A 12,948-nucleotide genomic window follows, 5' to 3' on the forward strand; every position below is an offset into this window, starting at 1 on the left:
AAAACAAATGATTTTATATTAAAATCCCTGATGGGGTGAAGGATGGTAATTAAAAGCAGAATGTTCAGGAACTACTATATTCCTGGGAACTATTTCTGGCAAATATTCAAAACTTTTTTACTTTTTTGGTGAGTTAAGATACTTGGATAATTTTTAGCTCAGGAAATAATCAAGATTACTCCCTAAAAACATTGTCTCCAAATTGTTACTATGAACAAGTTTGTCTATAAAACATTAACACAATAGTTGGTGCCAAAAAGCTGTAATTTAAAATGTATACACAATAATATATAACTGGCAAACAATCAACTCTTTCCCAAATCATCATAAAGAGAAAGGTTTTGTATCACTACTGATTTCTCAGAAAAACCTCTGATGGAGAATTCTAAATAACTTACTGGTATTTAATCAGCTTTACTCTGGAGTGCTTAAAAGCAGGTCATAGATTGAACAGAGGTGAATGTTGTTTTAACAAAGCTGATGTGGGCTACCGGAAAACTGGTTCTCACTAGGAACATGTGCAAGGTGTTAACAGAAAATTCCTTAATGAAAATTGTCCCATTAATGGTCCCAGAGGGAATTTAGTCCATTGATTGTAAGCTTCAGTGCCTTAGCAAACACTGAGGGGGGAATAAGCCTACATGCTGATTTCCAAGCTAATATTGTTAAAGTTTAATTTTCACCTTTATCAGTTCTCATGGTGAGACTCCAGCCCTACACTTTTTAAGTTAGAAAATAATTCAAGGAATATAATCTAATTAAATTCAGTTTCTTGCAAATGGGTATTTTAAGGTCTGTTCTATAAGGTGACCTGTTCAGGGCTGAGGGTGGGTCAGTGGTAGAGGACTTGCCTGGAATGTGAAAGGCCCTGGTTCTATCTCCAGCACAGAAAAAAAAAAAAAAAAAACACAGTGGGGAATACAACAAATTCACTTATTCATTCTTAATTTAGGGACTTGCCTACTCTCCTTTTAATCCATCATATGAGTGTGTGTGTGTGTGTGCATGCACTGCTAAAACAATATATTGCACGGGTCTCACCTATTAAGGTTGTTCATCCTAGGACACTTTTCTGTATTGAGTTTTTATTTGTCAAAAGACAATGCAGAAATCATCAGAAACAGCTGGATAGAAATAATGATGATACATTTCTAAGACACAAAACCAATTTTTGATTCACTCTGCCAAGCTTGCTATTCTAAATTGGATGTTTGCCTAGAATGAGAGTCTGTAGGAAGTAGTCACCTGATTTAATATATTGCTTAATAGAAAAAATTTGAGAACAGACCACAAATATAACATCAAACTCTCCCACCATTACTCCATCCTTCTGTCCTTTCCTTTCTGGTTACAAATTTCAAGTGTAGTAGGACCTGGCTATGGTACAGTAAGTAGACTCCTTGATTGAAATAGTCTGGAGTAGGAAGCAGTCATTTCAGAATTAATATCTAAGCCAGATAGCAAACAGGATGATTTGAGTGAAACTCTCTCAAAAATAATCCTTTAATGTTCATACTAAATGTGCTCCTACAAGTGTCAGAGCCACCAGCTACATTGGAATTGAATTTCCAATATTTGAGTCATTTTACAACTTTATTTTTTATTAAATTGTCTTTTATTTGTTATCATTCTTGCTGTTATCTGCCTTTCAGTTTTAAAAAACTATGTGCTGTAGCCATTCATCCATGTAGTATGTAACAGAAAATTTTGAGTGTCTCCATATAACCAGACTGGCAAGGCATCAAGGTTACCTTCATAAACAAGATGAAGGCTTTTCCATAAGGAATTTAATATTCTGCAATACAATCTTTTTTTTACTTTCCAATTAAACTTTCCAAGAAATTATAAGGCAACTTTGAGTATTTGTTTTTATCTCATGTACCTAGCCAGCTTCAGAGAGAAATCTTTCCTTAGTTTTGAAAACATAAAAAATACATTATATCTAATTAAAAGATTTATTTTAATTCCTTCATAACATATTCAATAAAAATTAATGTGCTGAGTGGATAATTATGTCAAGGGACACTTTTCTTCAAATTGGTGACAGGTAAAGATTTTCCTAAAAATTGTGTTGGTCAACTTGTTGAAATCATCAATTTATACTGTTACTATAAATGATAGCATAAGACTGTATACAATATCATTTTTAGGTGCAAAAGGTGTAATGATTTTTCCCACTAAAAATTTGGAATTTCAGATTCCACTGTCCCACTGTTGCTTCATTTTGCCTGTTAGCCACGTCAAACCACTGACAATTTTGTCCCCTTGGAAAAAAAACCTTCTGAGTGTCACATCATCTTGGACCTGAAAAAAACACAAAATCATATATGCTACTTTGTCCAGATCCATCAATTAGGAAACAGAAACCAGAAAGATGACATGATGTGTCTAGTGCTGCTATTTGTAGTTCTGGGAAAAGTTACCAAGACTAGAACATGGTAAAGCTGAATTCAAGGTTCAGTGCTTGAACATACTATACCAGACTTTCATTATTTTTGACTTGCAATAAATCATTTAAATTTCTCTCTGTTGGTTTTGTTACCTGTTAAAGTAACAACAAAAACAACAACAAAGATTCTTTTAAAAAAAAAGGATGAAAGCAATAATATTTATGTCCCATTTTTTGGTCAATTTATTTTTATGTTAAACTTATAAAATGCATCTGAATGAACTATATTTCACCCCATACAAATGGAGCTTCCCTGTGGTTGTTTAGCAGCAGAAGTTGGGCTGTATGGTTTACATATCATTTAACTGCATACTGGATAGTGCTGCTTTGACATATTGTTGGATAATGACACAGTCAATTTACAAATGAAATTTGGTAATAATCCCTTTGCAAGTTGGGAATTTCCTGACTCTTGACTATTCTTTGTTTTGAGCTTGTAGCTGTAGTCATAAGTTTTCTGAGTTCATGCTGTTGCCTCCTGGCTGTCTTATGGGGACAAAAAAATGAGGCAAATGGAATATGTCTGTACTATTGCACTGAATTTGTGTGAGGTGGCACAGCTGCAAACTATATCATTGTTGTTCCTATGGAAACATAAACATTGATCAGGTATTTTAATCCTTACTTCTACAATTTAGAATTTGCCCTTTGCATCTTGCATTGTCATAGACAGTATTGTGTTCTAGCAGAGGATAGAATGTATTGCCATTATTCATAATTTCATTTCTTATTAAACACTATTATATGTGATGGATTATATGTATTTGTTGGGATCAGTCATGACTTTTTCATGAATGAGGATAACTGAGATAAGGTGCAAGATCCAGCTGATTAGTGTCAAGAGCAAAGAAATAGGTAGCCTGGTACCCCCTTATTGTATACGAGATATGATGTCCTGAAGGGGGTTCCAAGGTCAAATACAGGAAAGTGAGTCCAGGAAAGGTCATCAGCCAAGGAGGTGAGACCAAAAGCCAGATGTGATGTACAGAATCAAAGCAAGGAGTTGGAAGAACCAGAGAAATTGATAATAAGAAGCAAGAAAGTAGAAATTTTGAATGTTCAGTGGTTCTCAACTTTAGGGTTCAGGATTGCCAGGGGACTTACTAATGCCTGTGGTGGACTCCCTCTCTGGAACCTCTTTCAGTAGGCCTGTGGTGCAGCCTGAGAACTGGCATTTCTAACAGTTCCTGGGTGATGCCCATGATGCTGGTCTGGGGACCACACTGAGAACCATTAATCTAAATGAACTTCAAAGATATGTGATAGTGCCTATGGAGACTTTTCATCTGGAATACTTTTTAGAAGATTGGGGGATGACTGGATATAAGTATAATATTTTGGTTTTTTTGAAAAATTACATTTTGTAAGTCAAATGAATAGTTCAGAGTTTATGAGAATATGAACTTCTTTCTGTATTTAAGATGCAAGGTAAGACTTTATATTCTTGCTATAAAAACATATGTAGAAATTATTCCCTATCAATGAAAAGTGATTTGTTTCCTATTTTTGTGGCTTAACAGCTAGTATACAGTGCTTACTGTGGTAAGCATGTATACTTTGAAAGTAGACAGCTTAGGGTCAGATCTTGATTCTACCACTGGCTTTGGGCCTTGAGGTCACAAATCCTTTAAACTCTAAGAGCCTCCTTTGTATAGTGAGGATAGTATCAACTGCACAGGGCTGTTGTAAGGATTAAGTGAAGTAGTGGCTTTAGACCACATATTGGAGTGCGTAGCATATAATAATTGCTCCATAAATGTTAGCTGCTATTGGAACACTGGAGTAAATGTGTGTTTTCAGGAATGTGACTTGGCCTAAAGTACTTTGGTAATGATCTCAGGTTTAACCTGATAAGTTGTTCTCTGTATCTATAATTCTCTATAAGTCCTCTGCTAAGATTAGGCATGAGTTGGCATGAAGTTATAAATTATACGTAAACAATGTGATTCAGAAGTTAAAATGTGTTCCAGATAGCCAAGAATCTAAAACAGCGCATAGCAAATTTCAGATTAAGAGGGAAGAACACTTTATATAGCTCAGTAGTCAAGAACTATGTGACCAGGTTGTCTGGGTTTGTATTCTGATTCCACCTTTAACCAGCTCTGTGACCTCTCCAGAATCATCACATGTCAAATAGTGGCAATAATAACACACATTTCAGAGAATTGTTATAAGTGCATACGGTCATATATGTGCATGCTTGTGCAAGCATACACACACACAGGAGAGCATATATAAAGTGATTATACCCTGTAAATGAAATGAGAAAAATGCTTACAACAATGTCTGGTTCAAAATAAACATTTCTATAGCTTTTTGTTATTCATATTCACTGTGTGTATATATTTGCAAAATTTTATTTCTAAAGACAAATAAATCAGAAAAAATAATAGTAGAGCATAGGTCTGTGAGATATTTACAAAACTAGAAACAAGTGCTGTCACAAACAATATAAAAAAGAAAATACTTCTTTCTTCCTGCTTTATCATCATCAAATTATAATTAGCCTTTCGCTTATAACCAGAGTTAGTATCTTTAAGACAATCTAGACTTGATTGACATCCTAAAACAAAAAAGAGACAAATCCCTTTTATACTTAAAAAATTCCCTAGTTTTGTTTCTGCATTTGACTCTCTTGACCACTGTATCAGTAATGGTGAAATCATTCCTTTTCTTAGTCTAACTTAGACTTGGCTTCACTCCCAGCCGTTACTTTTAACTTACCCAACTCTTCTTTCATCAGCTACCACTCCTAGGCACCAGGCATATAGCTATCCCTACTCAGGGTATATTTCCTCTCTGAAAGATTCCTAAGACTTCCTTTAGGCCTCACATCTATTCTATTCTCTCAGCTCAAGCCTTTGCCCATATCCACAAAGCCTGTTAACATTTCCACTTGAATTCTTCACCACCAGATCAAAATTGAACTTGTATGTCTTTAAAACCTTTTCTCTTTGCAATACCCCTGAGTATAAAAATACCATGCTGGACCCAGTTCCTGGGCTTAACATGTTGCCACTGACTCCGACCCATCCCTTTGCATTCCTTTCTTAACTACATGTTCCTTTTGACTTTTTCCCTGGTGCAGCTTCATGGCCAACTGCCCTTCTTTAGTTAGAACATATCACCCTAGTAGCTACCTCCCAGGAGACAGGAATTACTTCTGAACCACTTTCAACAAGCTGTTTGCCCATTCCACAGCTTTTGTGTTTTCATTTATATCAAGTGCAGACACTTCTGCATGGCTTCTGCCTGGCCTTTAGGTATTTCTGTAGTTTGCATTTAAAGCCTGTTTCCTCCCCCTGTCTCCCTTGGGCCAGGTTGACTTCTCTGGATAGACTTCTGACGATGATGCCACGAACACCCTTTATACTCACCACTATCTAGGTCTGCAACTACTGCATTTACATTCAGCACTTAGCATTCCTTTGTGCCTGGTATACATTCGCTTTGCTTTCCAGGTGTAGGAAGATAGGAATCACTCTTTAAATGTTCTTAAATTATACCTGAATCTAGAGTAGCACTTGAAACAGGAAATGAGCACACAAAGAACCACTGAATGTTAACCCTGAAAGAAATCTAAGAGAAATGTGCCATCTGGCCCCCCCTTATTATACAAAGCAATAATCCGATCACCTAGATGGATATTTTAAACATAATAGCTATATATTTAGATATATTGTCCTTCTATTCATGGTAAATGGAATCCAGTTGCCATGGACGATATAGAGTTTTGTTTTAGTAAATCAGATTTGCTTTTGATTAAAAACACTATTTAGAAAGAAAAGTTAAGAGCTAAGAAAATATGGAAAAAAATTAAGAAAGCAATCCTCAAATAAGCCTCAAAAATACTGCCGTACATATGGTCAGAGTTTGCATTTACTCAATCATTGTTGAGCGATTGATATCTCATATCCTACAACCTAGAAAATAGTCTTCAGACCCATTTCCTAAACCCCCTACGATGAAATGAGCAGATAATAATTTTCATAGTTACATTTTCAGCAAAAGGTCAAGGGAAGAGAAGAATTAATGATCAATTGGTAGAAATGTTTCTTGGTTCTTCTGAGGTTGTCCATTTGCCAGATTCACTGGAGATGGTAATATTACTACATATCCAGTGCTGTCATCCTGAGGCATAGAGTGGGGCATCTCTCTCCTACCAATGCACCTCCTGGGTCTCTCACTCATACACAAAATCTAGCTGAGCAAGCTGCTGCATATGAAACCCTGAGCAAGCTAAAAATAAATAAATAAATAAATAAATTTCTATGTGCACAAAATTATGTAGACAGACTTTTGTATTTGGCATGTCAATTCCTGTGTGTTCTCCCTCTCTTATTTTGAAAACTTTAATAGCCACTCTCAGCAGCCTTACTTTATAGTACTTTCCACCAGCTAGTTTAGTCTCATTGCCCAGGCTCAATGAATTATAGACCTCAAAGTAAACGCTCTGCAGGAAAACACAAATAGACTGTGGCTTGAGGTCTATTTGTGGTGGGGTCTAAAAAGCCAACATCTAAAATAGAAAAAAAACTCTGAATACTGGGTTATATGAAAAAGAGATCCCATGTTGATTTAAACTCCTTAAGTCCCATTTCATCAGTTAAGGGTACAAACCCCATGCAACTGCCCCCACTGAAGAACCAGCTGTAGGTTTGGAGGACCCAGACCACATGTACTTCTGACCAACTGGCTCAAATTCAGTGTTCTCAAGCCCCTAAGTTTTGATAATTTCCTAGAATAGCTCCCAGAACTCAGGAGAACACTAAAAGTTTTATTATAAAAGATATATATTAGAACCAGTGAGATAAAAAAACACATAGAGTGAGGTGTGGGAGGATTCCATGAGTGAAGTTTCTCTGTCCTCAGGTTACATCACCTTCCTGGTACCTTAATGTGTATCACAAACCAGTAAGCTTTTTCCTGGCCCTGTAATCCAGGGTTTCTAATGAGGTTTCATTATGAAGGCATGATTGACTGAATAATTAGCAACATGACCATCAGCCTCCAACCCTACGTCTATCCTGAAGTTTGTCAGGTCAGGCTGGTTTCAAGTGGCTGGAAGCCTCCTTCAATTCCATGTTGGTCTTCCTGGCATAGCCAGCCCCAATCCTGAAATCATGTAAACACCCACAGTAAATTGCCTCATTAGGATAAATGCACATGAAATCTCAGGGACCCACCATGAAAAGCAAAGGTAATCCTACCACCTGGGAAATTCCAAGGGTTTGATTCATTCCTTAAACCCAGGACAACGACCACATAAATTCTTTATTATAAAATGTGCAAAAAGCTACACAAAAATCGGTTCTATTTTAAGTAACAGAAAGCCACAGCCAAAAAATATATATATTTTTTTCTACCATAGAACTACATATGTATGTAGTTTTTCTACCATAAAACTATATATGTGTTGTAGTTTTATGGTAGAGAAACTCACTGGAAAAAATGCACAGAAAATAAATGGCCACTGAACACTACTGGAGTATTTTGTTTTTAGTTACTTATTTATCAGCAATATTTATCAAGTACCTACTATGTCAGTCACTGGAAATATACTGTTACATTGTCAGCATGATAAAATTTATTTATTTGAATTACATAGAAAAGAGAAAGGTTGAACTATTTGGAATTATCTGATGATTTTAATTCTAATCAAAATGAACCTGAGTTTTGAAATAGTTGTTAATTTTTGTTTGTGAGGAATGATGTAAGAGAGGCCCCAAACCATGAAGTTTGGGGCATTAAACTTTGTGAAGAATTTGGGGAGGTGGAGATAATAGAAATAAATATTGCTAGTTTAATCTGAATACTACCATTTGGTCTCATGTTTGTAAAGAAAATCACGAAGTGCTTTGAAATGTCATGTTGTATTATAAATTGTTCTTTTTTTGCTTTCCTGTAATTGGAGCAACCTACTAATTTATACAAGTTGTGACTACTAACAGAGAGCAATCACCTCACAGACTTGTACCGAAAAGAAGAAACCATCCAAGTGACAGGAAACGGTCATGTACAGAGTCCACGCTTCCCGAATAGCTACCCCAGGAACCTGCTTCTGACATGGCGGCTCCATTCTCAAGACAAAACCAGGATACAGCTGGCATTTGACAATCAATTTGGATTAGAGGAAGCAGAAAATGATATCTGTAGGTAAGTGTGGGGAAAATATTTATTATAGGGTACAAATTTTGAAAAAAGATGAATTTAAAACTTTACATCGGCATTTCTTTTGAGCCCTTTAGACCTACCTAAGATGTATCCCTTCTTTTCCCAAAAAGCTGTTTATTAGCCCTACAGACAAAAACTATAGATATGCTACCACTGAGGGCGTGATAGCCTGCCATGTTAACTCTGGCAACTGTTATGGCTCTGTGACTTCCAAAGAAGGGTACAATCTGGAGGTCCATGACCTTCCAAGCAGAGAATAGACATTGTGAGCAGGTAAATGCATTCAATATCCCAGTCACCTGCAGCAGCTGTACCTGGTCAGAGTGTGGGAACCTGCCATGGGCTTAGGGAGCATAACCCTCAACTCAACTCCAGGAATTGAACCAAGACAATTGTAGCCATGACTTTCCCAAAGCTGAGAGAAGATGGAAGCTGAGGTTCTGGTCAGGACCTTAGTCTGAATTCATACTTTTAAGAATTCAGATATGTATAGGAAGGAAGAGAAAGCAACCACTGCATCAGTGCTCCTCTGGCACCTGTTTCCTGTGGTTTCTGGGCCAGGGATGGAAGATGAAAGTTGGACCTGATAATCTTCTCCCTTCTTAACACATTTCAGAGAAAGTCCAGGCTGTTGTTCTTTGAATTGCCCTCCCACAGCATCTTATTCACTTAATTATCATGTGTTAGGCTTTGGGAGGGATTTTTTTTTCTTTTCATACTTTACTGCATGCACTTGTTCTGCATTGCCAATGAACTACTGAACTGCTAAATCCTTTCAGCAGGTTTATTTTCCTTTGAATAATAAAAAAGAGGTGTCTCAAATTTGATCGTCCTTTGTTGCATGTTTATTATGCTGACAGCTTTTATTATGTTGCTACTTTCCCAAGAATAACAGCAGTGACTATTACTTTCTAGGACCACAGAGGGTAATGTATGCCAGAAAACGAAACTAATACATGCAAGGAGAGCCAGTTAATATTTACAAAGAGAATAAACTAAAGCTGATCTTGTGTCTTTTCAACCTTGAAAGAGAGAACTAATTTTCTGTACTGACATGCACCAAAAAAAAAAAAAAAAAAAAAATCCTAGGGGGAAAAACACTATTAAAAGGTGAGGACAGAAGGTGAGATTTTTAAAGGTGAGAAACAGAAGATACCATGATCCGTTTCTACCCACAGAACACTTCTGACACCAAACGTGTAGGGTTCCCCCCCACACATCAACCAATTCTCTACCACCATCTGGGTATCCCACAATTCAAATGAACTCTGCCACCATCTGCTTAGAGTTGGCTATCAATCCCACAAGCCTTCGCTACATTAAATTCACTTGCAGATCCCAGTCCTCCCCCAATTCTAACTGAACAACTGGTCAATCAGGGGTCCTTACAGCTCTACAGAGCAAGTATATGGAAGGGCACCTTCTCCAGGTGCATCACTGCCTAAACACTTGATGTATTCACCAACTCAGAAGCTCTCTGTACCCCACAGTTAGGAGGGCTTGTGGAGGTTTCATTATGGAAGCATGGGTGATTGGATCATTGGCTATTGGTGATTAAGCTAAGAGGTTCAGGGTGGGGCTGAAAGTTCCGACCCTCTAATCATAGCTTGGTCTTTCTGGTGACCATCCTCCATCCTGAAGCTATCTAGGGGCCTGCCAAATGTCATCACATCAGGATAAACTCAGTTGTGACTGAAAGGGGCTTATTATGAATAATAAAAGATGATCTTCTCATCCATCACTCAAATTCCAAGGGATTTTGGATAGGAACCACACACAGCTCCACAGAAGGGAAGCCACTAATGAACTTTTAGTCCTAGCCGTGAGCCCTTTGGGCATCCTAGTGTTGAAAATAGGAGAGTAAGTGTTAGGATGGTTTTCTTTCTGGACCCTTCCTCACTGGGTCTCAAAATATACAGAATGAGTTAAAGAAGCAATAGACAGGGGAAAAAGCAGATCATTTACTTGTCTCAAAATCCTCCCTAAAAAAAAACATGGTACCCTCTTAATTTTGGACTCTGAGTAAAATTAAACCGATGTTGTTTTTTGAAAACAAAAGTGACCTATAGTGTTATTAACAAAGTTTCAAGTATAGTTATGCTTTGAGCAGTAAATATGATTTACATACACTGTATATAAAATGAAATGCAATTGATTTCCTACCATCTGTTCCAAAGCCTCCGTGATGTTTACATTGTAATATTTTATTGCCTAAATAATGATGTTTTGTTAGTGCTTTTTACCTTCCAAACACCATATAAATGTTAAGTAATTAATTTACACAGCACCCAAGAGATATCCAGCTGGTAAAATTATATAAGCCTTCTTATTTTGCCCATAAGGAAACTGAGGCAAAGGACATAAGGGCCTCATAAATCACTGTCACAATGTTAACATTTTTCACCTACTCCCTAGATTACCCTTCTCAATCAAGTAAGAGGCTCATGGGTAAAACTGGTAAACCATACTCACCAGTTTTATTCATATTTAGCTCTGATGCTTCTTATGCAGATTCCTTCTGGTAACCATGACAGAAAAATATAAGATGCATCAGAGTTTTCTGCCACTGTTCACCCTGAATGCCCACCCTATGCTTTTGACTTTGACATCTGAAATTATTTGAGAAAGGCAAGCTCAGGAGTGAGATAGTGATGACCAGAACTGAAAGTCAGATAGTTCAGCCAAGTAAGCAGAGTGTTTCAAGATCTCAGGGCTCTGGAAATAAAACAAATGACCACTAGAAGATGGAAACTGTATCACTGAAGATATCCTACTGTGATAGGATTGTATAGAGGAACTTCAAGGATTGAATGGTCACATGGGATAACTAAACAGGCCTTGGCTATTTTCCTTCATCCTGGATCCCAAGTTTCTCTGCCCAGTGCTCAAGGTGAGCCCAGGGTCCTCAGTTCACACCGTTTAACCAGCCAGACTGGTCCAGTATGAGTCGCACATACGTTTCCCCAAAGTTAAATGCTTTCCCTTATGACAAATGTCACACTTTATGATGTGATCCTCCCATAATATGGTTTCCATGAAGAGAATAGAACAAATTGTGCCCATATTTGTTTATTTTCTGCAATGAGAATACTGATTTTATAAGCTACATATATATCAATCATGTCCTCAAGGAAGAACTGAATTTGTTAAATTAATTTAAACAGTAAATTTGTTTTAAAGACTTATAAAATAAACATTTGGGCAGATAATTTGAGCTACACCTAAAATATACAAACAGTTACAGTTGTTAGTTTTTCTAAGAAATCTCTCTAAGATAGATGCTCAGAAATAGCCCATTTGGATTATTGGTGATCTGAAAACAGTAACTGAATGCATGTACAGATTTTCTTAGACTAGATCACCAAAGTTTGAGTTTGGAAAACCTCATCCCTACCCAGCTTTCCTTTTAACAATTCTGTAGGTACGCTAGTCATCTCAATTGGTAGATAACAATAAATCACTTTTGTTGGTTTTAATTTCTCAGTGTAATTATAAATTTCAAAATCTACTTTAATCAAAACATTTTTATTCATGTCAAACTGATCCTAGGTACGATTTTGTGGAAGTCGAAGATGTATCTGAAACCAGTACCGTTATTAGAGGCCGATGGTGTGGACACAAGGAAGTTCCTCCAAGGATAACATCAAGAACAAACCAAATTAAAATAACATTCAAGTCTGATGACTACTTTGTGGCAAAACCTGGATTCAGGATTTATTATTCTTTTGTGGTAAGTAGCTAAACCACCCTATGATTAAAAGCAGACACTGGTTTCATGAAGGATAGAGATCATTTTCTGAGATTAAATACAGTGGTGTGAGGGTGAACGAACTTTATTAATTCCTTATGTTGTGTTTTGTTCCTATCCTGTGGTCAAAATTCTAAAGGATTTTTTGTAATGAATGCCATTTTGGATCTAGTACATAAATATTTAGGCCGAACATTTTGAAAGAAAGCATAGTAAATTAAAAAAAGTAAAATTATAGTGAAGTGAGGTACAGTTAAAAAAGAAGGTACGTGAGCCTTGGACAGGTTTTAAGAATTAAAACTAAAGAAAATATTTCCCCTTTTTGTTTGAAAATTTGACCATAAATTTCATCACAGTAAAAGAAAAAAAAAAAAAAAAGGTCCTGATGATTTTAGTTTAAGTGACAACCCAGATTTGGGAAGAGTCCATGATATAATCACAGAGCCTCAGGGTTGACACATGTCTGCAAGATCATGAGATCACACAGGACCTGAAAGTCTAAGCCTGGTTGACTACACTCAATTTTACTTAAAACACTCAGCAGCCCTTTTCAGGACCACTTCTTGTGTGGAGGTCA

At 36.7% G+C, this 12,948-nt stretch overlaps 1 protein-coding gene across 5 annotated transcripts in view; it reads left to right on the plus strand.

Moving 5' to 3' along the window:
• Pdgfd (platelet derived growth factor D) overlaps nucleotides 1-12,948 on the plus strand; it is a 228,689-nt gene that overhangs the window by 147,656 nt on the left and 68,085 nt on the right. For 4 of the 5 annotated variants that reach the window (XM_046466565.2, XM_058586610.1, XM_058586612.1 and 1 more), the window contains exons 2-3: nucleotides 8,401-8,605; nucleotides 12,173-12,353. In XM_046466565.2, coding sequence (XP_046322521.1) covers nucleotides 8,401-8,605; nucleotides 12,173-12,353 — 386 coding nt within the window. The remainder of the gene's footprint in view (nucleotides 1-8,400; nucleotides 8,606-12,172; nucleotides 12,354-12,948) is intronic. The other variant, XM_046466576.2, reaches the window with a different exon arrangement.

This window comes from Marmota monax, unplaced genomic scaffold (assembly GCF_021218885.2).
Source record: "Marmota monax isolate L192 unplaced genomic scaffold, Marmota_monax_Labrador192_F-V1.1 WCK01_AAM20220418_F8-fsc00045, whole genome shotgun sequence".
Classification (NCBI taxonomy): domain Eukaryota; kingdom Metazoa; phylum Chordata; class Mammalia; order Rodentia; family Sciuridae; genus Marmota; species Marmota monax.